The sequence below is a fragment of the Xiphophorus maculatus genome, chromosome 19 (genome assembly GCF_002775205.1).
Source record: "Xiphophorus maculatus strain JP 163 A chromosome 19, X_maculatus-5.0-male, whole genome shotgun sequence".
In the NCBI taxonomy this organism is placed as follows: Eukaryota; Metazoa; Chordata; class Actinopteri; order Cyprinodontiformes; family Poeciliidae; genus Xiphophorus; species Xiphophorus maculatus.
The window spans coordinates 398,604-425,212 of NC_036461.1; the positions used below are offsets into that span (position 1 = coordinate 398,604).

At 45.2% G+C, this 26,609-nt stretch overlaps 1 protein-coding gene across 2 annotated transcripts; it reads left to right on the forward strand.

Moving 5' to 3' along the window:
• The first annotated feature begins 471 nt into the window (after nucleotides 1–471).
• On the forward strand, nucleotides 472–25,795 carry apob (apolipoprotein B). Of its 2 annotated transcripts, XM_023352859.1 has the most exons (29): nucleotides 472–607; nucleotides 1,805–1,834; nucleotides 2,092–2,204; nucleotides 2,273–2,418; nucleotides 3,679–3,826; nucleotides 3,927–4,079; nucleotides 4,402–4,526; nucleotides 4,604–4,680; nucleotides 4,760–5,216; nucleotides 5,980–6,124; nucleotides 6,198–6,344; nucleotides 6,445–6,653; nucleotides 7,236–7,443; nucleotides 7,523–7,693; nucleotides 7,779–7,982; nucleotides 8,699–8,863; nucleotides 8,943–9,148; nucleotides 9,239–9,421; nucleotides 9,543–9,673; nucleotides 10,429–10,639; nucleotides 10,728–10,900; nucleotides 10,989–11,164; nucleotides 11,836–11,957; nucleotides 12,049–12,422; nucleotides 12,523–20,085; nucleotides 20,160–20,271; nucleotides 21,677–21,715; nucleotides 24,239–24,425; nucleotides 24,504–25,795. In XM_023352859.1, exons 1-29 carry the CDS (start codon nucleotides 556–558, stop codon nucleotides 25,611–25,613), a joined length of 13,137 nt encoding a protein of 4,378 aa, XP_023208627.1. In that variant the 5' UTR covers nucleotides 472–555; the 3' UTR covers nucleotides 25,614–25,795. The 2 variants fall into 2 exon arrangements, with proteins under 2 accessions (XP_023208627.1, XP_023208628.1); XM_023352860.1 differs by lacking the exon at nucleotides 21,677–21,715.
• Nucleotides 25,796–26,609: the final 814 nt, after the last annotated feature.

Consider the following 26,609-nt stretch of genomic DNA (forward strand, 5'->3'; position numbering starts at 1 on the left):
CCTTAATACCGTCGCTGTAGGTCAGCTTTCAAAATAAAACTACTCTCAAACAGTCGAGTCCGTCTCAAGGTCAGATCTCTGAAAATTATTTCCTCTAAAAATGATTTCAGCTCCTGGTTCACATAAAAGCCTGGTTCTTTATGAAAAGCGCCTCCTGGTGGACCCAAGCAGAACTGCTACAGCGCTGGATGGATGGGAGCTGGCTCCTGAACTCTAGCAGGGTGTGAATATTTCTGGACCCATTCTAAATCGTTCTGGTTCTGAGGTCCAGCGGATCCGTCCTGCTGGAGTCTGGGAAGACCTTGAATTCGACCACCGGACCAGAACCAGAACTATGTCCAGAAGATTTTAGGAGGAGCTGCAGGGAACTGGAATCAGAACCAGCTGACCGGGTCACAGTCTGGACTTTGACCCGGCTGATACCGCAGCAGATAAAAGATCCGATCGGACTGGAGCCGCTACAGTCGATGCTGGACACTCCAGGTACACCAGCAGAACTCGTCTGTTTGGCCCGGTTGCAAAACCCAAGAGATCAACCCGGTTATTGGGCCCAGAATGGGTTCTGGCCCGCTGTGTCTGCTCCTGCTGCTGAGCGTCGCTCTGGCACGTAAGTCTGGACCTTCCTGTAGAACTTCAGAACATCTGGACCTGTAATCACCGACCCGGTTCTGTGAGCTGGCTGCAGGATCTGCTGATTCGTATCTGTAGCGGTAACGTCTTGGTTCTGGTTCTGCTATTCAGAATCAACCAGTAAAGGTTGCCATGGTGACTCTGGCAGCGTCCAGCGGCTCCAGAGTTTGTAGAGCTAAATATTTTCAGGTCATTAATTATTATATGATATTATTGATTAATGATTATTAACTTTTCCCAGATCAATACTTTAATACTTTATAAAAAGCTGATTGATGGAGGAAACTCTGCTGATGACGCGACTAACCCTTTAATACACAGCGGAGGCCTGATCTGTCTGTGGTGCTGTGGGCTCCAGAAACACTGGGAATCACCATAGCAACCACCAAGACAGCTCACATCTCTGCAATGATTCTTAATCTATGATGACATCCAACACATCATCATCCATCCAACCATCATCCATCCATCCAACCATCATCCATCCATCCAACCATCATCCATCCATCATCCAACCATCATCCATCCATCCAACCATTCATCCATCCAACATCATCCATCCATCAGCCAACCATCCAACCATCATCCAACCATCATCCATCCATCTAACCATCATCCATCCATCATCCATCCATCCAACCATCATTCATCCATCCATCCATCATCCATCCATCCAACCATCATCCATCATCATCAACCATCATCCAACCATCATCCATCCATCCAACCATCATTCATCCATCCAACCATCATCCATCCATCATCCAACCATCATCCATCCATCATCCAACCATCATCCAACCATCATCCATCCATCCAACCATCATTCATCCATCCAACCATCATCCATCCATCATCCAACCATCATCCATCCATCTAACCATCATCCATCCATCATCCATCCATCCAACCATCATTCATCCATCCATCCATCATCCATCCATCCAACCATCATTCATCCATCATCCATCCATCCTGATCGTTGGTCTCCTGCTGGTTCTTTTCTTCTTCTACTGATCAATGACGGTGGTCACTGAACTCTTTTGGAACAGCAGAAATGTTTCTGGATCCTTCTCCAGATTTCTACCTTTAGAATATCTGATCTGGGTTTAATTAGGATCTTCTGTTGATGATCATCAGCTGCTTCGTTCTAACTCTGCTGTTTGTTTTCCAGAGGATGTGGAGGAACCAGCTTCATGTCAGAGTAAGTTATCTAACACAAACACATGTGGGGTCAGGGGTCGATCCAGAGCAAACAGACACAGAGCTGCTGATGGATCAATGCTGCTCTCTGAGCTTATGGCCTGTTTGTTGGAAATAGCAGCAGGAGCTCTGCCAGAAAGGGTTCAAAGGTCAGCTGGTCCAGTATTGGAGGGGTTGTCTGACGTACAGGAGGATGTAGAAATATGACATTGACTGAAGTGATGCCTTCAGCATAAAGATGCAGATGCTTCTTTTCAGTGGCTTCCAGATTTAAGGTCCAGAGGAAGTATGTGTACCGGTACAGCGCAGAGGGCCGGAACGTAGTGCCGGGTTCTGCTAGCCTCCAAAATGGACCTAAAGTCACTTGTGAGGTAAAAACAGTTGAACTGATAACAGCTCTTATCTGAGGTCCCCTCACTGACTCGTCCCACGTCTGCAGGTAGAGATTGAAGTCCCCCAGATGTGCAGGTTCATCATGCACACCAGAGACTGCACCGTCAGCGAAGCGTTCGCCACGGACACTCGGGCTGAGGCGGCCTACGGCCCGGCACCCGACTCCGACACCTTCAAAGCCGTCATGGAGAGGTCAGAGCGCATATCGGTAAAACCTGAGCAGAGCGAACTGACTTCAGCATTTTTAGGCCTGGATGAGTTTAGATCCATCCCAGAAAAACAGCAGGACACTTCAAGCTGCAAACTTTAACAGCTTCACTCGATTGGTTTTTGAGGAAAGTTTCCACTTCTGATGTCACATGAGGTGACTGCGCGCCGAGTTTCGGGACGCTCGTATTCACACACGGCGACGCAGACCGCTTGGGGACTCACTTCCTGCTTCAACCGCCAGGCTTCCCCTCCTTCTCTGCAACCTCCAGTTTCTTTTAACCAAGCATCACAGAAAGAGCGCCACCTTTCTGCAGACAGACTCCTCTGTGGACGACAATGTTGCAACTTCCACTCAGGAGTTTTTAGCCATCTGAGAGGCGTTGGAGTAATTTAGTGAAGAATCATACAAAATGTAGATAATTCCTCACTAAACATTTCTCAAAAGTATTCATGTTTCTTGCAGATACATAAACCAGATGAACATTTCTGTCTGAGTGCATTAAACAATCCCATAAACCTCTGACCAATGACACAACAGCCTGCACAGCGCTCTGTTGGAATAAAAACCATAACAGTATGGATAAAAAACTGATCAAACCAAAATGACGTCAAGAAAAGCAATAAAACTAAGATGCATAAACCTGAGAGGCTTTTAAAACCTAAACAGAATGTGTCGAGCTGCAGTCTGCAGAGAAACTGGTCCAGAAAGGAAAAAGCCCGCTCCAACAGGTCTTTTCTGGCTTTAAGCCGCAGACCCTGAGATCGGAGAACCTGAGGTTTCAGCTGCAGACACACAGATAGGAAGGCAGCAGTCCATTAGAGCTTCAACCTGGTCAGTGAACAGGCGCCAGTACTGAAGCAATGTGCTCATGTTTCCTTGTTTTGGTTCAAATATAAGCGGACTGGTCAACAGAGAAATGGATGTGTAATTTTAGTGAAGTTCCTAAGATGATAAAAGTCATTCCTTGTTCGTTATGAAGAACTGTGTGGAGAAGTTCTTACTATACCTGCCTTTTGTGATCCAGGCATCACAAGCAGTGACATTTCTGAGATCCGGTGACAATCAAAAGATACTAAAGAGAAGAACAGAGATGAGACGGATTCCTGGTCTGACACCAAATTATCTCCTGAAGAGCATCAGCGAAATCTCTGCTAAATCTGTGTTAATTACTCGTTTCAGAAAATTGTATTTCTCTCCTAATTAATGTTACTTTGTGCTGAAACACAAGTGTCTTATTCCAGGAGTCCACTGAAGGTCAGCGTCCACTCAAACGGCCGTGTGGAGGTTTACCCCAAGGCGGACGAGTCCATCAACATCCTCAACGTCAAGAGAGGCATCATTTCTGCATTCCTGGTTCCCATCATGGAGGATGGACGGACTGGTCTATTGGTTAGTGTCCAACTGGTCGGAGACAGCAGGACCATCTTCACACGCTTCAAGAATAACAGTGATCTCTGGTCTCTGAGCTGGTGTTTGTGTTTTCCCTCAGAGTACGGTCCACGGTCGCTGTCTCACCACAGTCACGGTTCATTCCAGGCAGGATGTTGCCACAGACGCCAGTGTTTCCAGAGATCTGTCCCAGTGTGACCAGTTCTACGGCAGGACTGTCACCAGCAGCCCAGTTGCTCTGCTGCAGCAGCTGGTGAGAAAACACTCTTTGCTTTATGTCGCAGATTGTTGACTTCTGGAAAGTGTAACCTGCCTGCAGGGTGCAGCTTCACCCGCAGCACAGAGGCTGTAAAGGAACATTCAAAGTCTCAGGAACTTTCTGACCCTCCAGCCTCACATCATGGATAACCTGGAGAGAAACTGTCCTCAAGTTTATCCAGTCTAGACTAGATAAACTTGCCAGGACCAACTTAAACCACTTCACCATGCTAGCATGTAACAGCTGGGAGAAGCTCCTCCTCCTGCTGCTTTTGGTTCTACTGAGCAGAAATAACTGCTCACTGATTGGTTTTCAGCACAACCCCATCTCAAAACTCATCAGCAGCACTCAGAGCTGCAGATACCAGTTTGATAACAGAGGAACACACATCACCACAGCCAAATGCACCGAAAAGCACATATACCTGCCGTTCTCCAGCGGGTGAGTTTGACTCAGAGCTGAGCTGCATTTCTGGAGAGTATTGAAGGTTTTTATCCACACTGTCGTCTGCATCTCAGCAAGAACGGGATCTCATCGGCGGTGACCCAGGATCTGAGCCTTCAAAGTGTAAAAAGAACCAGTAGCAGAAGATTTGGTGAGCTGTTATTTCTAAAAATGCTGTGGATTTTCTTTTTTAAAACTTGGTACCTAAAACACCAACTTGTTGCTCACAGATGCAGACCCCCTGCAGGCAAAGCCTCTCCACTTTGATAAACCAGAAGACAAAACTCCAGTCCAGATGAAGGATGCCGTTCTGGACACCCTGCAGGAACTGGTGGTGCTAACAAGCACAGATCAGGGTCAGAAACGGACCAGCCTTTTCCACAAGCTGGTTTCCAACCTGAGAGTCCTGAGGAACGAGACCCTCAGCCAGACGGTTGCTGAGATGGTCCAAGTGTCCAACTGGCTGACCTTCCAGGCCTTGTTCCAGTGTGGAACCTCAGAGTGCACTAGTGCCATCATGCAGGTCATCTGGACCATTGACAGGGTCTCCCTGGAGGTGGATGCTCTGGTGTACGCGCTAGCTCTGCAGGCCAATCCGGATGCAGCACGTGTGAGAGACATGCTCAGCATGGCTCAGCACAAACAAAGCAAGGCCATCATGTTCGCTCTGGCAAAAACTGTGAGAAAGTGAGTCAGGGCTTCAGCAACAGGGAGTCCAAATGTCTTACAGGGACAGTGAGGTCTTCGCTAATGTGTTTGTGTGAGCAGTCAGGGTCAGGATTGGACAGAGAAATACTTGTTGTTAAGATTCCCATGATGAGACAAAGAGGAACCCTTAAATAAACTAAACTTGACTAAGTAAAGCGGATGGAGTTAAAGAACAATAGAAACTAAAATAGAGACGGGCCAAAGATGGATGGATGACAGATGGATGACAGATGAATGATGATGCTGGATGATTGATTGATGGATGACGGATGGATGATGGTTGGATGTTGGATGGATGGATGATGGATGGATGACGGATAGATTGGATGGATGACAGATGGATGATGATGGATGGATGATTGATGGTTGGATGATGGATGGATGATGGTTGGATGTTGGATGGATGGATGATGATCTAAGGGCCTCCAGTTACCAGGACAACTTAACCCACTGAGTAAAGTGGGTTAAGTTGTCCTGGTAGCATCAAGTAAGGTTGTCTTGGTAGTGTCAACCATTAATTCAAATAGGTTCATGCTAATGTTAAAGCTAACGCACATGCTAATGTTTATGTTCATGTTAACATTCACTCTGATGGTCCTAGGTTGTCAGTTTGAGTTGAATAACTTTAGAGGACATTTTTATCAAAATGCTACGAAAGCAACATTAACGTTTGATGCTAATGCTAACGCCCCAGCTGTAACACGGAGCTGGGGATTTGAAAGCTGTAAATGTTTGCTTACAGGTTCTATCAGGGACAGGTTACTCCAGAGATCACTGAGGTGTCAAAGTTCATGGAGACAATCCTAAACAACTGCTCAGAGGAAGTACGGGACCCTGACCGGGACCCCGCTCCAGATCCCACAGAGGAGGCCTTCCTGGTCCTCAGGGTGAGTGAGGTTCCACTAGCATTTGAAGCAGTGCCGCACCAGCTGGTGGAGTGTGATTCTTCCTCTCCTGCAGGTTGTTGGTGTTATGGGTCGGGCCATGCAAGACGTCAGCCCATCACTCATCTCCTCGATTTTGCGATGCATGAAGAAACCAGATGTTGCCTTATCCAATCAGAAGGCAGCTATCCAGGCCTTCAGGCTGATGGACATTACTGCTGAGGTGGGACTCCTCATGAATCAAACACGTTCTGGGTTATTTGGCTTTTTAGCAGAAAATGTTGCTGTTGTTACAAGAGCTCTGAATATTTGGTCGGGCACAGATTCGGCGCTCCCTGCTGGAAGCGTACCAGGACCCCCGGAGTCCCGCTGACAAACGCCTGGTAGCGTACCTGGTGCTGATGAAGGACCCAGACTCCGCCCTCATCAGGGAGATCTGCAGCGGCCTGCTGGGCGAGAAGGATGAGCAGCTAAAGAGCTTCGTGCTCTCCCACCTAAAAAACATCCAGAACTCTGATGATGAGAAACCTGAGTGAGTAATCAGATTACATCTCCAAACATGGCCGGATTCATATTTATCAGGATCCTGTCTGAGGATCTTCTGGTTTTGGTAGGAGATCATCAATAAATGCTAAAGCTAGACTGTCTGGAGTAGAGCACAGAACACCTGAAATATGACCTTTGACCTACTCTAACTGCTTCCCTTCAAAATGCTGGACCTTAGATTTAACCAGAACAACCCTGCTCTTTTCCTGCTCTAGATATTCCTCCAATCTTCACTAAATGAATGTTTAAATTTTTTAAATTTAACCCGGTTGATCGTCAGCGGTCCGGTTGATTCTCTGCAGGTCCGGTTGTTCTGCTTTGAACCCAGGATGTTGGTGGGACCTCCGAGTCTTTTAGAACCTGTTCAGACTTGGCAGTAAACAGGCAGATTATAATTGAATTGAATCATTGAGGGCAACAATCACTTCTGCTGCTTCTTCCAATCCTTTGAGTCCAGTTCTGTTTTTCTTTTTTTACGCTAAATAAATTGTAATGTGTGTTTTTAACTGGGAGGAACTGATGGTCCAGGCGGTGGGATGGTTTCTGAACATGCTGTCTCCGTCTCCAGACTCAGACAGCTTATTGGGGCAGTTCTGCAGGACAAACCGTCATCCACCGACTCCGTGTTTAATGGTTTGTCCAAGAACTACGTGCTCAGCTCCCCGCTGGGCTCAGTCCAGAGCAACGTCATCTTTGACAGCGGGAACACGCTGCCCAAGGAGATGAAGCTGGAGGCGTCTCTGAAGGCCTACGATCGCAGCTTTGATATGTTTCAGGTTGGTGACAGCAGATCAGTTCTTCATGATGAAAAAACCCAGAAAGAGAAAGATGGTTCACCAGGAAGTGTCCTTCCAGGTTGGGCTTGAAGGAGCAGGATTTGAGCCGACAGTCGAGGCTCTTTTTGGAGAGAAGGGTTTCCTACTCGAATCTTTCTCCAGGCTGATGAGGTTTGTAGGCGACAGAGCTCCGATGCTCCAAGGAGTTCTGGACCGGATTTCCCCTGGTCCAGGCAGAAAGAGGAGACAGGTGGCAGCAACTGTTGGGATCATGACCTCTTTAAGGCTTCTACAGGAGGGTTTCAATGAAATGAGTGTTGCTGATGTCTCCTCAGGTTCCAGACATTCATCTGAAGGCAATCAAAGACGGCTTCCAGCAGCTCCTTCATGACGTTCAGGTCTCTGCAGCTCCTGAAGCTACTGCCTTCCTCCGGCTGCTGGGCGATGAAATCGGATATATGAAGACGAGTGAAATGAGAAAAATGTTTGAGACTCTGTTCATGTACTTCCATGTCTTCATCAGAGAACTACCTGCACAGGTCAGACTGGCTTTGCTGACTCTTTGCCAAAATGATCCAGGCAACCGATTGTCTCAACAAACCGACTATTCTCACACAGATCACCTGCATGTACAAACGTCTCGTTAAAGCTGAGTAATGCCAGAAAGGATCGCTGCGGTTCCACACTAGGTGGGAAAACCTGACTGAAATGCCGCCTTTCTTCTCCGATGGTTGAAAGGCGGACATGCCTTCGACGCGTTCTTGACCTCAATCCATAACTTCTGCTGTGATTAACTATGCGATGTTTCATGCTTTGATCTTTTATTCCATGACGTTAATTTGTCATGGTTTGGATACGAAGCAGCTGGTTTGGTTGATGGGGCCTGACAGTGTGTTTTTGAAGATAAATATTTAATTTTCATAAGATTTTAAGACTCCTTACAGCTGAAGTGCACCTTTATGCAGATGATGCCACTCTTTACTCACCTGGATGACCTTACACTTTCCTCCTCCGAGACAGACTTCCAGAAAGTTGTAGAAATACTTCAGTATTTATTGGGATGATATGCTTCTATTTTAGGGACTGTCTTAATTTATCAGTCCAGGATGAAAATAGTCAGGCTACATTTCTGAATGTTGATGGTCATAGTTACATGATTTACAGAACTTTTGAAAGTACTTACCCCTTTCAGAGACCAGAATGAAACTAGAACGTTTCTCTGCCTTTCATCCACTTTGTGTTACGTCACCGTCAGGTATTCTCCAAGCTGACCTCCAGCACCGAAAATGAGATGTTTCTCCACTATGTCTTCATGGAGACTTCCTTCTCTCTCCCCACTGCCTCTGGTTTTCCTCTCAAGTTCTCCTTGTCTGGAGTGTTTGCTGCCGGCGCCAGAGGAGGCCTGACCCCCTCCACAGTGGTAGATCCCTTTTTCTTCATCATCATCAGGATTTCCTGCCTCTACATTCTTCACCTGCTCCCTTTTTTCCTTTCTGCAGACTGGCGTGTCCTTTATGCCTTCAGGAGGGCTGGAGTTCATTACCCATATGGGCGTTCACCTTCCAGACTACGTGGATGCAGGAACTGAGATGCTCACTAATTTCTACCACGAGAGCTCATTTCAGGCCAAAGTGACTGTGAAGAAGAACCAGGTTGAAGTGTCCATCCCAGCTCCAAAGTCCAACCGTCCGCTGCTCAGCATCAGGTCAGCAGCATCTCTGATGAAGCAAATGAAGCTCTTCCTCTGGTTGCTGTTCTGGTGTTCATTCTCTCTTCTCTTGGTGTCTGGATGAAGCAACAAGCTGCTGTCCATCTCATCCGGACAAACTAAGCCGGTGCCATCTCTGGTGGAGGACCGGGTTGACCACACCGACTGCCAGCTTCTGCTTAAAGGACTCAACCTCTGCACAGTGGTCAGCTACACCAATGCTTCCTCTGTGGAAGAGGCGCCTTCCTTCCCTTTGACTGGAGACGCTACGTAAGATGAACGTCTGCTCCAGTCACAATGGCTTCAAGAGACACCGATTTATTTCATTTTACCTTCTATTAAATTTTACCCAGATAAACTAAGAACGTCAAACTGTTGTCACTCGTTGAAGGTTTGCAGTTGAACTCCAGCCCACAAGAAAAGTTTCTGAATACACGGCCTCCATCAGCGACGAGACCCTGAAGGAGGGCAGAAAGGGCCGACACAAAGCTCAATCCCTAAAGCTCACCCTGAGGGCAGAAGGTACCGGTCCACCCACCGATGAAACCGTTCAGACGGGCTCATTACATCCTGGATCCAGGATTTGAAACTTCCAGGACTGACGGCTGCAATGCGGGCCATCCTCTGGGTTCTGATGGAGTTAATGGGCCGTTGCTGCAACTGCACAACAGTCCAGTTAGAAGACTATCCATTAGTCCCAGTTGCAATAATAATAATAATAAGTATGAGGACATTGGTCTGGACTCTGTGGTCCCTTAGGGCAGTGTTTTCTATCCCTGGTCTGCTCTGCATGTTCTAAATGTTTCCCTGCTGTAATTTGCCTGATTCAGCTGATTGCAGTTCAACAAACGCCTGTCAACTGAAATCACCTGGCTGAAGCAAAGGAACACCTGAAACGTGAAGGGCAATGTGTGGAGGACCAGGGATGGGAGTCACTGGGTTATGTCATCATGATCGCCACCTGCTGGTGCTACACTGGTATTACAGCAGTTGTTCTTTAACTGGATGGGAGGAACTCCTTCAGGCTGCGCTGAGGTCATTTCTGAATATTAACATTGAGTCTCCTGTCACATTTAACTGGAGTCAGAGTCTACAAACCACATGGACTCTCAATTTATAAATATCCACAGCAGTGAAGCTGTGGCCTAAAACCTAGCAGAAAGCTCGGAGCTGTTTTCTGACAGACATCTCGGAGTCGATGCATTTTATTTTGAAACTGCTTGTTTCTATAGTTCTGATGAAACCCAAGTGATGAGTTAAAGTTGTTCTGCATTTAGGTGAAGAGCCAACAGAGGCTACCGCATCTGTCAAGTACAACCAGAATAAAAACACCTTTTCCGCTGAGCTGCTCATTCCTGACTGTGACGTGGAGGCGACCGTCAGCCTGGCTGTAACCCGGACGGATGGAGACGGACGGAAGACAAGAGGCTTCAGCATCGACGTGACCAACAGGAACGTCACACAGTTCTCTCTAGCAGGACGTGCCAGGTCAGTCCCTGAAAACTCTGGAGGAAATCAATGCTCAGCAGTTCACGGTGCCCTGCTGCAAGAGTCCATGCTCTTATTTTAAATGCAGACATGAAATGATGAAGGAGGTCATGATGCAGCTCCAGATGGACATCCCATCTCTGGAAACGGCTGCATCCATCACTGCAACCCTGAAAAATGAGGAGAATGTGCTGATGGACTTGGAATCAGTCCTTCACCTCCCTGCAGCTTCATACCAACAGAAAGCTTCTCTAAAATATGGTATTTTTTGCTGGTGTCTGAATTATTCTGGTTTTAAAACCTTAAATTATCTGCATAGTGGACTATTCTTTGGTTTTTCCTTCCTCAGATGAAGATAAAGTCCAGCTGGAACTGAAAACAGACCTGACTGCAGAGATAAAAAAGATGATTCCACATGCGGAAGATCGTCACATGCAGCTCCAGAAGCTCATCGATGATATGTTGGAGCAGAAAGTGGCAAAGACTGACATGAAGTTGCGTCATATAGTCACCAAAGGGATTGAGGTGCAAATGTTTATTCACGTCAGCAAATATTTTGTTGTTTTTAGTCCAGAAAACTCTCAAGTGTGGCGGGCCATGCATTTGGTACCTGGTCCTTCAGTGGGTTTACTGGTTTAATCCACATCTATAATGTTCCAATTATACAAGCCACCAATACTATAGTGAACAAAAACCTCAATATAACAAGTTCTGATATTACAAGTCTGTTCAGCATCAGGTTATCGGGTTTCAAGCGTCCAGCTCTAAACGGACCTGAGTGACGGCACGGACCCTCACGGCGCTGTGTCCACAGCTAAGACCTTATTATGGACATTTCTTTATGATATATTTTCAAATGTTTTCCATTATACTGCAGCAGGATGTTTATGAGACACTGGGGGAGCGCGTGAAAGCGCTACATCATTTATGCAGCAGTATTTATCAGTTAGCCTACTAATAATTGAGTGAATACTGTAGTTATTAAAACAAGAAATCCAGTTAGGGCAACTCCAAACATCTACACTACAGCCTACAGTGGTAAAAGAAATAAAAATAAAGCATATCACACTCAGTTTCTGAATGTTTATTTATAGACAAACTCCATCCTGCTCTCTTTACACAGGAAAAGTTCAATAAAATTATAGAGTTGATTGCTTTCTTTCATATCATAAATTATCATTCATTTGTCTCTGAAGGCAGGCAACAACTGGCTGGACAAACTGACGGCTCAGTTCCCTTCTCTTGCAAATCTTCGAAGTAAGAGGAGCATCTCAGACCTCATGTTGCCACCCCTGCCTGAGAAACTGTTTCTGCAGTCGTAAGTATTTCAAACAGAAATTTGAAGTGTCTTAAATATCAATAAGACTTTCATTCCATCTCATAATTTGTACCTGATTTGATTTGAACAGTGACAGTTTGTTTCGATACCAGTTCAACAAAGAAAAGGCAATCATCAGTCTCCCTCTTCCACTTGGGGGCAAAACGTCAGAGGAGCTGAATCTTCCAAAGACTTTGTCCTTTCCAGTCATAGAGTTACCACTGATTGGGTTACATATACCAGCTAAAACGTTTGTACTCCCATCATTCAGTGTACCAACCTCTTTGGATCTCCCCATTCCTCTTCTCGGACTGGCTGAAGCATCGACCAAGATCCACAGTAACTTGTACAGCTGGGAAGGATCGATCTCTGGAGGCAACAGCACTGTAGATATTCCTAGCTACATAGCACAGTACAAGGCCATGGCTCAGTCCCCAATACGCTTACTTTCGTATGAACTTGAAGGTAAACTCTCTTTTTGAAACAGTGTCCTGTGTTGTTGAGGTGTTTTCCTGAGAATATTAAATACCAGGTTTCTGTATATTTTCTCTCTGCCTGCTTCCAGGGGTCGGGATGATATCAGGAAGAGCTGAAGACAATCTCAAGTATCTTCTCAACTGTTCTTTCAGCCACATCTTCCTTGACAGCAGCGTCAGCATCACGGAAACCTTAAGAGTGACGGAGAAACTGAACGCTCGAGCCAATTACAAGTTAGAGGCCTCCAGTCCGTTAGGCCTTGAAACCTCTCTCCACTACTCTGCTCAGTCCACGTCTACTCTCAATTCAGATGAAGTTTCAGGAGATGGTGATCTTACTGGACTACTCAAAATAGCTTCTTTCCACACTAACACCTCTTATAGCCACAGCTACAATCTGCGTCCTCTGGCTCGGGAAGGAAGAGGAGAGTCCATCTTCCGTTTTGACTCCCCCTTCATCCAGTTTCAAAATGTGATCCAAGGACTTTATGAAAACTCTGAGTTGAATGTTGTATCCAAAACCAGTACCCATGGAGATGTCTTTAAGCATATTGCAGAGCTCAAGTACAAAGATGCACAACTGTCCCTGAAGTGCAAGGCTGTTGGGTTGGCATTGGGGAAATCCCTAAATAACATCGTTGAGCTTGGTGTATCAAGCCGGATGTTGATCATCAGAATTGAGTCTCAGGCAGACGATGACAACAGTCGGGTATACTCACTCATAACTGGATCCCTGGGTTCAAACGGGGTGGAGGTTAACTCTGAAGGCTCCCTCACCTTTGAAGTCGGTCGGGCTTTGCATAAAGCATCTGTAAGAGCTGGAAGAGATGGTCTAAGCTTCAGTGGAATCAACAACATTCAGTGCAGCCCTGTCACAATGGAGAACATCTTTGATGGTGCAATTGATGTCAATGGAGCATCCTGTTCCTCAACTACCAAAGTGATGGCTGAGGAAGGCAGAGGAGAACTTGGATTTGGAGGTAAAATCACTCCTTCAGAGGCTTCTTTGTATGGTGACCTTAAGGGTCATGCTTACGATGCAGCCACAGCGAACAGCATGAATGTTGTGCTGAACAGAAGGGCCCTGACTTTCTCTGGTAACACGAAGGGAACCCTGGGGCAGATGTCGACAGAAAACAGCCATAAATTGACCCTCACACTCTGGACTTTATCCCTGCGCTCCAAGATGGATAACTTCATCTGTGAAGATCTTTACTACAGGCAAAACCTCAAGGTTGATGTGAAACCATTCATTCTGGGAGTTGACATCAACAACAGACTCAGATTTTACGACCTCAATTTGGACAAGGAAGGCCACATGAAGCTTGAGCCCCTTAAGGCAGATCTCAGGGGAACACTGAATGGAGCTTTCAGAGAAGAAGAAAATATCAAACATACCTATGAACTCACCTACAAAGATTGGTCAGGTTCAATGAAGTACAGTACATCTGGAAACATAATGGATGCACATTTAAGTCATAGCTGTGAACTTGAATTTGCTGGACTTTCCTCCAACTCAAAGTGTGAAGCGAAGTTAAGTTCTGAACCTTTACGTTTCAGTGGACACCTTCACATCCAGGCATTGCCTTTTAGTCTGGCTATTGATTCATCTGTGGACAGTGCTGGAGAACTAAATCTCCATGGGAAGCACAGCGGACAGCTTTTCAGCATGTTGTTGGTTAAAACCACCCCACTAGCTCTTGGATGGTCACATGACTGCCGGGTATCGACCACTCACAGACTTCCTGCTAGAGAGTCTTCAACTAGCTTCAGCAACAAGTTTGAAGGTCTGTTAACTCCAAAAGACCAATCTTTGGACTGGAAAGTGAATTCCAAAGTGAACAACCATGCCTATGAGCAGAGCATCAGTGCTTATAATAATCCTGAGAAGGTTGGACTTGAGTTATCAGGAGTGGCCCTAACAGACCTTCTCAGCAGATACGAGAAGTCTAAACCAGAACCGCAAACATTTAGTACGGCTGGCTTCCTAAAGTATGACAAAAACAGTGACTGTCATATCATTGAGATCCCGTTCATTGAGAGCTTTCCTGCTGCTTTTGAGCACTTTAAGATGACGTTCATCCGAGCTTTAGAATCCCTCCGACAGTTAATAGAAAATGTAAACATCAATCAGATCATCACCGACTTCAGAGCCAACTTAGATCAGCTGCCAGTACGAGTGAAGAGATTCATGAGAAATCTTGACTTGGAGAACAAAGTTGATCAAATAAAAGAAAGACTTGATTACTTGATCAATGAGTTCACTGTAACAATGGATGACTTGGAGCTTGGTGTTAGCAATATAAGACAGATCTTAGAAAAAAACATTGTGGACATAGTTACAAAGGTACATGACTTCATCTCTGCATCTGAAGAGTACATCAATGCTGGGCATCTGACTGATAAAATAACAACTGTATTTTCATATATTGAAGATCAGCTTCAGGCCTTTGATGCAAAATACCAAATTAAGCTGTGGCTTGTGAGAACACTTGATTTCATGGAGGATGTCATCAGACAAATGGACTTACAGAAGCTCAGGGAACGCAGTGCAGCATTCCTGCATGATCTTGATACAAAATACGACATCCTGGAGACAATCAGGGAAAAGCTGTCTGAGCTGAAAAATAACCTGGAGGATTTCAACCTTTCCCAGTTTGTGGAAGTTGTGAAGAACTTCCTGTTGGCATTTGACTGGGCTTCGTATGTGGAGCTGCTTTCCTATCAAATCCCAGCGTCAGAGATAGCAAGAGTGATGGAATCGATGAATGAGGTAATCATCAACTGGATAGATGAATATGAAGTCCCCAACAAGCTAAATACAGTGTACTCCTACGGCAAAGATATTCTTTTAAAATATGAAATTGATGATATTTTCAAGGACCTAATGGATCAAGCAGTGGTTCTTATTAGAGAATGGAAGATTGAAGAAACTGTGCAGTCAATCGTTACAGCTCTAAAATCCATCAAACTTGAGATGATTTACAATATAATGTTGGACTGTCTACACAGTATAATACACAAGATTAGAGAAATTGACTTTAAAAACAGCATTGATAACCTTAATGAATGCATATCCTCAACAGTTAAATCAATGAAGGATTTTGACTACAGCTCATTTGTTGATGAGTCAAATATTAAGATTGTTGAGCTGACAGATTACCTGAACAATGAAATCAATAAGTATGAGATTGTTAAGAAGACTGAGGCTGTTAGGAAGTTTTTTAGAGAAATTCAAAATTCTGTCTATACCTATCTGGATGAACTGAAAAACACCAAAGTGGCCGATGCCTTGAAGAAGCTGAAGGATATGATTGACACTGCGTTTTACAATGACGTCAAACTGAAAGTTCAGGACATTCTGGAGGACATGAGGCAACGGATTCTAGACATGGACATTAGAGATGAAATTCAGGTCTACCTCCAGAGAGCTAGTGAATCCTACAGAAACATAGTTACCTTCTTTTCTGACCACTTTGATGAACTCGTGGAGTGGATGAAGACACTGGCTAGTGATAAGGTTGTTGACCAGATGAAGCAGGTGGTAGAAGGAGTTCTGGATCAAATCAAAAGAGCTGACATTGAAGTCTCCACTTTTACCATCCCTCTTACAGACCTGGAAATACCAGGATTCACCATCAACCTCAATAAACTGCAGGAAATCACAATTCCAGCCCACATATCAGTACCTGAATTCACCATCCTCAGTTCATGTACCATCCCTGCTTTCATCATAGACTTCAATGAGATCAAAACCAAGATAGTGGCAATCATTGATGACATCCGGAGGTTTCAGATCCAAATGCCTAACCTGGAAGACATCTTTGGCAACTTAAAAGTTCTTTACCTGTCTGAGCTGCCAGACATGACCTTCCCAGACATCGTTCTTACTGAAATAAAATTTCCAGCTATTAGCATTCCCAAACTAAATCTGCAGGACTCAGGGATGCAAAGGCTTACAATTCCTGATGTGACATTTCCAGAGATTCCCACTGACATTTGCTTCCCAGTGTTTGGAAAACTCCATGGAGAATTTAGTCTTTCTTTTCCAAAGTATGTTCTTATTAACAAATTCAAAATTGAGAATTCTACTACAGATTTGTCAAACCCAAAGTTTACAGCCATATTTACTTCTCATGCTAAATCACCAGTCAAAGTCTTGGAGCACACCTTTGAAGCCGAGACTCAGCTGGAGGCTCCAAGAATGGAGAGCCTCCAATTCACACAGTCCTTGAAGGCTACACACGTTGCCTTCTCAGTTGACCATGAAGGCTCTCTGGCACTTCCTGGTTCTCCTGCAGATAGTCTGGCCAAGTCTACCACAAAAGTCACCACTCAGTTTTACACAGCTGACCTGCTTGGTAGTGTAGCTTTATCACTGGAGAGTGGAGTATCTGCAGTAATAGAAACATCTTACAATCACAATCTGGACATCCCAACACTAGAAGTTTCCAGTCAAGCATCCCTGAAGCAAAGCATGATGGCAAAAATGGACCCCATTGGGGTTACTGTGACTGGTGAAACTAGCGGTACTGGGAAGTGGTCCATTCAAGACTTCTTTGATGAAGGTACCCACAGAACTAATGTAGAATTGAAAGTTGACTTTAACACAGCAAAGCTTACATGTGTAGGAGACATAGACTACCAGGCTTTCAAGTCAAAGCACACACTGACTGTTGAATCGGCCCTCTTAAGCCATATTGCTGTAAAAGCTCAATGTGATTCCAAAACCCCGTTTGTGAAAAACAGCGTTCTGTTTTTAAAAGGAGAAGCTGACGTTGCAGACCTGAATGCTGCACTGATAGTCTCCCATGCGGCTGAACTCACTGGAGGTCTGGCAGGAACCATGTCCAACTCCTGGGAATTCAGAGCCCGGCCATTTGAGATTAATGTTGATGTTAAGAACAAGGTGAACTCCAAAATTTTGCTCCCCCTAAAACTCACCGGTAAGGTGGACCTTGAGAATGATTATGGTGTCGTGATAAACTCCGAGAGGCAGAGCGCATGTTGGTTTGCTTTAGTGAGATTCAATCAGTACAAATACAGCCACAACCTTACAGCAGAAAACAATGAGAAGAACATCCACATCCAGTCCAGAGCAGAGGGAGAGGCTAATTTGGAGTTTCTGACCATTCCTCTCTCTATCCCAGAAATAACTTTACCTTATTTCCAAATCCAGACCCCTGAGCTTAGAGACTTTTCTCTGTGGGAAGATGGTGACTTGAAATCCTGGCTTATCAACCCTCAACAGTTATTTGACCTGGACCTGAAGTTCCAGTACTACAAGAACCCAGACTCGCACTGCTTTGAGTTGCACCTTGAACCAATCTACAGTGCAATCAAGGACAACTTTGAAATCGTCCAGGGTCGATTTGAAGCTTGCAGAGACAAAGTGGTCACACTTCTGAAAGATTCCTACCATGAAGCAAGAGCACAGTACATCAAACACAAAATCAACACATCCAGTCTTCCTCCAAAGATCTTCAGGGTCCCTGGATACAAAATTCCCTTTCTGGACATCCAGGTTTCTGCTTTCAGAGCAGAGATGCCAGCATTCAGTTACTTTGTTCCAAAGGAGGTCAGCACAGCGAGCTTCAGAGTCCCTGCTCTGGGATTCTCCGTACCGTCCTACACCTTTGTGCTCCCATCTCTCAGGCTTCCTATTATCTATGTTCCAGAAACTTTGGGTGAAATCAGGCTGCCCAGTTTCACCCTGCCAGCTGTGCAGGACAGCGTAGTGATCCCAGCAATGGGCAACATAACCTACGACTTCTCCTTTAAATCCACCGTTATCACCTTGAATGCTAACGCAGGCCTTTACAACGAGTCGGACATCATTGCTCGCTTCGGTGCAGTGTCTGTGTCTGTGTTTGATGTTCTGAATGGAAAACTGGATGGGACCACCAGTCTGACAAGGATGAGGGGATTAAAACTGGCTTCTACTGCTACCTTAGAGCACAACAATGTTCAGGCCAACCACGAATGTTCTGTTAGTCTCACCAAGAGGAGCATGGAAGCTTCTGCAGCCAACTCTGTAAAGATTCAACTTCCCTTCCTCCAAATGGAAATGAGTCAGGATCTCAGTGGGAACACAAGAACCAAGCTGAGCCTTGTGTCCAAGAAAAAGCTGAGCTACATGTTTAATGTTCCCCAGATTGCATCTGCAGGCAAAGGAAGTGTTGACATGACCTGGAACTTCGAAGCTCTGTCCTCTCATGTATTACTGGAATCTTCTGCTCAAGGAAAGTCAGACATGATGACAATGAACATGTTTAATATTGCAGGCAATCTGGAAAATGGGAAAACCTTCTACATCAGTGCTAATGGTCTGCGTACCACCAGCCAGACTTCCCTGAGCTTAAAGATGAACCAACAGGAGAAGAGGAAACGAAGCCTGAGCAGCAACCTATTCTTAGTTGATTTGGAGAACGCAGTCACCTCTGATGTTTCCCTACGCCGGGTTTTCACAACAGTTCAGTGTAAAAGCAAGAACAATGTTCAGATTAGACATTTATCCATGAGTGGAACACATGTTGTTGGGGCAGAGCTGGATTTAGTTCCTTTAAAAACCTTCAAGACTAAAGTGAAGTGTGAAGCTGATCAGTCGAGCAGTTTGGCCAATGCCGGTCTCAGTCAGGAGATAAACTTCGTTATCAGCTCTGAGAAGCAATCCTTCTCCTGGAGTGTGGAGGAACGTCTGGGATCAGTCAGTCATGGTTCTGACTGGAATATCTTCAACAAAGGATCTGAAGCAGGCATGGCTTTTTCTGGGTCGGTGGGGGGGGACCTGGCCTTCCTGATGTCCATCAGACTTCCTGTTTATCAGAGGACGCTGTGGGATGTGCTCGGATTTGATGAAGTGTCAAACATCGGTGATGATCAGTTTTTGAATTTCTCTTCTGCTGTTGTCTACACAAAAAACACGGATGGCTATGCCTACCAAATACCAGCTCATCTCCTGGAAGACAGCATCATGTTCCAGCTTCCGGCATTTAGCATCACTCTGCCTTCCTGGCTGAAAGAAATCCCTCACTCCATCAGGAATATCGACATGAGATTAGACGATGTGGTGGTCCCGGATCAGGTCAGTCTTCCTCCTGCAGTCCTCGTCCCTGCCTTTAATGTCCCGTTTACCAGCTTGGACATAGAGTCCTTCACAGTGGACCCAAAGAACCTGAACATCCCTAAACTGATCATCACCAAAGCTTTCGACATCAAGCTCCCCAGCCTGCCTGTCATATCAGTGCCCAGTTATGATGTTAACACTGAGTATCTCCAGGACAAGATGTCCTTCCTGTCCTTCAAGGTTCCACAGTTTGACATCAGAGTGTCTTCTTTCACCTTACCCAAATCCATCACCATCGGAGACTTCACCATCAGTCTGGACGATATCACAAGTCACATCTCAAACTTCAAAATGCCTACGATGGTCATTCCAGAACAAAGAGTGGTGATCCCAGAAGTTGTCTTATATCTGCCTTCCAGCATCTTCATCCCATCCCTTGGTGCCCTAAGTGCCACTTTAAATATTTCCTCTCCTATCTACAAAGTGTCAACTACTGTCTCTGTGAGCAACAAGGACCCCGACCTCGAAGGTTCGGTCAGCTCCAGCTGCACGTCCACCTTGGTCTTCATGGAGTATGATCTCACTGGTAGGACAGACATGATTCCTCCATAGTCCTTGAAGCATGTTCTCATATGTTCTTATCTCTGATTGTTTCTTCAGCCTCTGCAGTTGTTAGATATGACGATGAGATGCTTCGGCTGAATGGGAACGGCAGGTTGATCCACAGGGACGGAAACATGAACTGGCAGTATGTGTTGGACCGTCCACTCAGGTTGGTGTTTGGCATCATGACTCCCTGCTCTGCTGTTAGCTGCAGAGGAACGAATTGGGATAATCTCTCCTAACAATAATAATTTTTACCCAACATATTCTGTATCTCTTTGAGGAGAATAATTCAGACTATCCTCATTACGACTAATGTCCTTCATCTAGTCGAACGATGCCGATCTGCTCTGATGTCACATAGAAAGAAGCCTTGTAATTGGCTAACTTCAGACTCCCTTTAACTAATTGGTTGATGTTATAAATGTTGGCTCTACATTTTCAGTGAAACTTGGCTAAACTTCCTTTAGTTTTCCATCTCGGTTGTTTGTTGTAGTTCCAGATTTGATCAGTTTCCTCACATAAAGTGGAGCTAATAAAGAATGGGTGTGTAGGAGATATTTTCCCAGTTTTAAAACATAAAATGAGTCTCAAAGTGTCCATCCAACCCCAAGCTTCAAAATAAACAACACTCAGGCAACGTCATAAAAATACAGCAGAGAACAAATTGGTTGATGAAGGAGCCTCAGTGTTGCCATCATTAATGTTGATGCAGCAGCAGCTCAGGTCTCTCTCACTAAATCATCTCTGCCATGGATGAATTACTGACCCAGTTAATTACATTTATGTTAATTAGATTTCAGTGCTCTGTATATCTTAATGAAGCTTTTATTGTGAAGGTCTGCCCTACTGCCCCTCTTTAGCAATTTTTAAATCTGCTCTTAAGACTTACCTTTTTCAGTTGGCCTTTGATTCAGTTTGAGATGCTGCTTTTCTGTATTTATCTGCGTATGTTTATGTATTATATAGAGTGTTTTATGTCACTGCATTGTTGGTTTTTATGTGTTTTAATTTTGATTTTTATTTGTTTAATCTTGTGATTGTACAGCACTTTGGTCAGTGGTACTGTTTTAAAGTGCTATATAAATAAACTTGGCTTGCCTTGCCTTACTGATGCTATCGATAGTTTGGTCCCTGTGGCGATTCAAGCCGCTCTGGTTGCTGAATTTCCTCTCAAAATCTCTCTGCACTGAAATCACCCCCAAGTCTGTTTTTGCAGTGAGAGAGGCAGTCCCACAGCATCATAATTCCTCCACCAAAAGCTACTAAAAACCTGCTAAACCAACATGTTCGTCAGGGCCGTGCAGAGACCTCTGGAGGGGCAGGGGCTCAAGCCCCCTTCGCCCCCCTCTGTACGTGCCTGATGTTCGTTTCCCTACAGATGTGGAGGGAGACAAGCTTCTCAGTGCCATCAGATTTACTTCCAGGAAGGATTATTGCAATCAGTCACACATTTCATTTTTTTCCTCTTGTTCTAAGTTTATATTAACATTTGATATTTAAAAAAAACCCACTAAATCACTTTTGTAGATGCTAACTAAAGAGTTAAATTCCTGCACTCTTTGATCTTTCAGGATAAAACGTGAACTCTCTCGAGGAGATTCTGTGAACCGGTGAGTCTCCAAAAAGAGCAGCTCTGGATTTCACATTGAACTGCTGGGGAAATAAGTATTTAACACATCACACATGAAGTACATGACAAAAGTGGAATTGGTATGAATATCTCAGTCAGGTCAAGTTTATTTGTAGACTTTGTACAACACATTTCAGCAACAAAAATACAAAGTCATAGAAACACAGTCAACTGAAACATTACATTTTGTTAAGGGCCGTTTTTCCACATCACATGTAGAACCGGATGGTGTCTCTATCTTCCTGGTTCCAGTCAAAACTCCAGCAGCAGCGTTCTGGACCGCTGGGTTGTCAATCAGACCTGTGAAGACGCTGCTGCAGGAATCAAAGCCACTAAAGAGAAACTAAAGCCTGGATGAGTTTCTCTGATCCGAGACTTTAGTCTCTGGTTCTGGAAATGTTCTGCAGCTGCTAGAAGGCCCACTGTGGAACCCAGGGGTCAGGTCAGAGGTCATCACCTCACCTAGTAGTAAGAACCCTTGCAGGCCACCCAACCATAGATGTCCATAAATTAACTAATATATGATCAAATGGAAGGGAAAAAGGATTGAACACATAAAGTAAAGGCTTGTAAAATCACCACACTACTTGAGGTCGATCAGTAACTAAGAAGCGATCCTGACACTTGGTGGGAAGTAACTGGTTCTGATCCAAATGACAGACTATAGCGAGGTGTCAGGTTTAAACACCTATTGAGACAGATTAAACAAACAGAAGAAAGACAAGAGAGTTAGATTCTTTTGTCCTCGCGAGGAGAACAGCCAGAGATGTTTTCAGTCTCACATCTCTTCGTTCTGAAAACATCTGTGTCCGTTCTCCCTTTCTATTGCTGTTAGGATCCCTGTTACAGAGAGCGTCTCACAGGGGCGGGGAAAACACTTCAGTCACACGATTGCAACGCAAATGCTAGTCACTAACAAAACACATGGTATCTACACACTAGATTATTCTGTTCCAGACACAGGATAACACAGAGCAAGTTGTACGTCTTCACAGCGACGGTTTTATATCTAGCAGGTCAGGATGCAGAGTTTCTGCTGAGCGATAACCTGTTGGAAACGGTTCTCTGCTCTTCCTCAGAGGCCTTCTGAGAAAGGAATCTAAGTAATTCAACAACACAGAAACTTTCTTTATGCTAAGATGAAACAAATAAAGGCATATAAGACAAGAACATTATAAAGGCGCATGAACCAACAAATATTTGATAATAATATATACAATTTACCTAACACGAGGTCACTCAGGGAGCATATTATGACAAACCAACAAGCTGATGGGAGGAGAACTGGTAAGCTGCTGAAGGATACTGTTAGCATCGTTGTGTTCCACTGTCCAAAAGAGGAGTGCACACCTCTGTACCATAATCTGGCCATGACCAGTTGCTCCCAGTAGGATTTCAGATCATCTCGGTGCATCACAGGGCAACACGGAGACACAAAGGACTAACAACTATGGACACACTCGGAGCTAAGGGCAATTTGGAGAGCCAGGCAGTTGTGTTCATGGCCTGTGGGAGGAAGCAAGAGTACCCAGAGAAAACCCACTCATACACAGGGAGAATGACTGCATGCAGAGACAGGTCAGGATTTGAACCCAGATCAAGGCAACAGTGTTCCAACTGCTCCTAGTCTGATCAGATGAGACAAGAATCCACCTGTTTGGATAAAGGATTCCCTGTTTTTCTCTTACGCCTTATTTCCACTGAGTGGTTCAGAATGCTATTTTGTCTGTTTCCATTGTAAAGACGACTTTTGCAAAAGACTCATACCACACCATTCCTGGGCCCCCTTCATTCATAGGTCCATAGGACAATGTTACAGTCTGTTTAGGGTGGAGCTACTGACCGCACCGACCCCTAACCAAGTCGCATCAACCTGTACTTGAACTGCATTCCCCCTTACCAAACCGCCCTGATCTGTGTAGACGAGGAATTAAGCATTACAATCCTGATTGTGTTTCATTCTACACGTTTTACTCCATTCACAGAATAAAGCCTGCCTGGTTCTGACCCTTTAAGGAAGGAGAACTCTGCACATCGAGACTGTTATGTTCTGCAGATGCCTGCAGCTTCATTCTCACCCTCATCAGTCTGACACACTGTTATCTTCAGGTTCAATCTGATTTCTAATCCCCTCTGTGAAGACCCCACTCACAGCAAGAGCTGCATTTTAAAATGTTTCCACCGTTTCATGAATAAATGATCAAACCTTAGCTTTGCTCACATGTTGCTGAGAATGTATTGCTCACAGATAAAAAAGAGCAGGAAATAATGTAACAGTTGTATTACTTCCTGGAGGTCATGTGACTAATTAAAGCACTGCTATTGGTGAGCATCATTTAATGAGGTCCAGGCAGCGTGGGGCAGCTCTGTGACCTCATTGATGGCTCTGTGGTTCCTGACGTGTGTAGGGAACCTCAGGTCAACAGTCTATAATTACAGATGACTCACCTGAGCAGCGGTTATTCTCCCTGCTGGACCCGCTCTAACTGTGGTTGTTTCACAGGGAGTCTCGTCACACCCTAGATGTCGACATCACCAGCCAGATGTTCACAGATGCAAGTGTCCGTTGTGCCTCCCGTAAGGACAGCATCACAGCATCCGTGTGGTCTCCGTCTGCCGGGTTCCTGGGTATTCACCTTCAGCGAAGGTCTTCGTCACAGCTGCAGGGAAAAGTGTTCAGCAGATATCTGGTAAGCCTCTCTGATGCTCACACTTCCTTTCCAACCACACTTTGACGTTGCTGAGGCTGTTTCTCCTCTCGTCTTCAGTCCACTCCTGAGCAGGACACCAACATTCTCACTGCCAAAGCATCGCTGAGGAACTCAGACAAGCTGGTCCTGCAGACGTCGTGGAGTTGGGACTCTGTCAACAATATGATCAGGGTTTTCAAGGACCGGATCCCTCTAATGACCAATGCTTTGATCAAGTTCCTCAACAAGTACCACACCTTACACTTTGGCTTCGACCTGAACCGAGGTTCTGTGAAGCTGAGAAATGCTGTGCTGAATCTGGTAGAGAAGATTCACCGGGAGCTTCAGGCTTTCGTCAGCATGATGCAGGACTCAGTCCAAACCGCTGCTGATCGAGGAAAGAACGCCTATTTGGAAGCTTCTGACATCCTAAGGTTCACTGATATGGTGAACCTTACAGACATCCTGATGGATGAGGTCAGAGGTGGCCTCAAGCACACCTGGCACAGCACAGAAGTTCTGCTATGCCCGGTCAGAGACTTCCTCGAAAATAAAAACTTCTCTGTTCCTGGATCAGGGGAGAAGATGTCCATCATGGAGATGTTTTCCAGTGTCATGAAGGGGATTTCTGAGCAGATCAGGAGGATGGCATTCGCTGTTCCTGGGACTGACATTGTTCTTGATGGAAACAAGATCATGGAGACTGTGAAGAGAGACGTAGCAGCTATGCTCCATCATGCCATGGAGTTTCTTCAGAGGACCCTTAAAGATGTGTTGCAGCTCCTGGCTGAGAAAGCAGAGCATCTCCGTGTTTACGTAGAAGATCAGAACCTGAAGGTTTCCCCACTGGTCCAATTAGTTCACAGGAACATCAGAACCTTCTCTAGACAGCAGACGGACCAAGCACAGACATTTGTCTCTGCGTACAAAGACCTTGTCCAACTCAAGGTCCATGAGGCTTACAGTGACTTCAGCATGGAGAACGTGAACAGCGCCACCAAGGGTTTCATCAGCACGTTGCAGTCTAATCTCTCTCAGACAGTTAGTGAGAGTCTGAACGTGATGAAGACGGCGTCTCAGAGCGCTGCGCCGTACATCCGGGTGGGGAAGGAGAAGCTGGATGTAGAAGTTCCTCTTCCGTTCCTCTGGAAGTCCTTCAGCGAATGGCCGACTCTACTCAGACCCTGATCGCCCAACCAATCATCATCTAACCTTAACCCTCACATCCAAGTTCCTCCAGGTCCCTGTTGGAGCCACCTGGTTCCTGAAGGATCATGTTGGTTCCTCTGGGTTTCTCCAGGATCCTGCTGGTACATTATCAATGTTTTTATCTTTTGGCAGAATAAATAAATAGAATGATGAGAACATGTGTTCCAGTTTTCTCTCATGCTTCTAACACTGTACAGTCCAATAATCGTCAGGATGAGTTTCTGTATGAATCTGTTTAAGTTTTGTAATTGATGCATTTTAGGGTCTTTTTTGGTAGATTTTATGGACCTTTAATGAACAATGAGTAGTTCCTTACAAAAGTATTCACAGCTCTACATAATCCACAAGTTTTTTTCAATTTTTTCAATCCCACACTTCACTGTCATAAAGATAAGAAAATTTATAGCGCCCCCTGCTGGATGGGAAATGCTTCACCTCAGTTCTGGTTAAAGTTTTCAAGTCCTCCTCGCTGCAGCAAACAGAAAGGGGCGGAAAGGACCTACTGTGAGTCTCACTGCACAACCAGGCGGATGGAGAAGTCCCAAGATGGCGGAGTGAGAGCTGTTGTTTTTGCAGGCTCTAGTATACAGTTATTGTTTAGCCTGGATTTCATCCAAATTTTGTGTTTTAGCCCCTGTTTTAAAACGTCTTAGGTTTTTTGTTCTTAGTTGAACAACTTTTTGAAACCATTGCAGCCTTCTTATCCTTTTTTGCCGTCTAGGAGTTTATCTACAGAGGTCAGCATGTCAGACTACAAACGGTCAGCCCTTCAAGAGGCTTGAGACGAAGATATTATTGAAGACACTGAGTTGGTCCAGGCTCGTTACCAGAGACGCTGGACCCGGAGGGAGACCGGACCGGACCGGACCGCCCGAGAAAGATGGACTAACCCTTCTGGGATCCATTGGGATCCTCACTGGGATCATTCCTGTCTCTGTGGATCGGCTTCGTGACTCGGTCCACGCCGTTCATAGA

What these genes read in the sequence shown, in the direction of transcription:
- apob (XM_023352859.1), top strand. Translation starts at nt 556, where the DNA reads ATGGGTTCTGGCCCGCTGTGTCTGCTCCTGCTGCTGAGCGTCGCTCTG. An exon ending in TCTGATGATGAGAAACCTGA is followed by an intron (nt 6,654 to 7,235) that starts GTGAGTAATCAG and finishes CTCCGTCTCCAG; the next exon opens with ACTCAGACAGCTTATTGGGG. An exon ending in AAGTGTTCAGCAGATATCTG is followed by an intron (nt 24,426 to 24,503) that starts GTAAGCCTCTCT and finishes TCTCGTCTTCAG; the next exon opens with TCCACTCCTGAGCAGGACAC.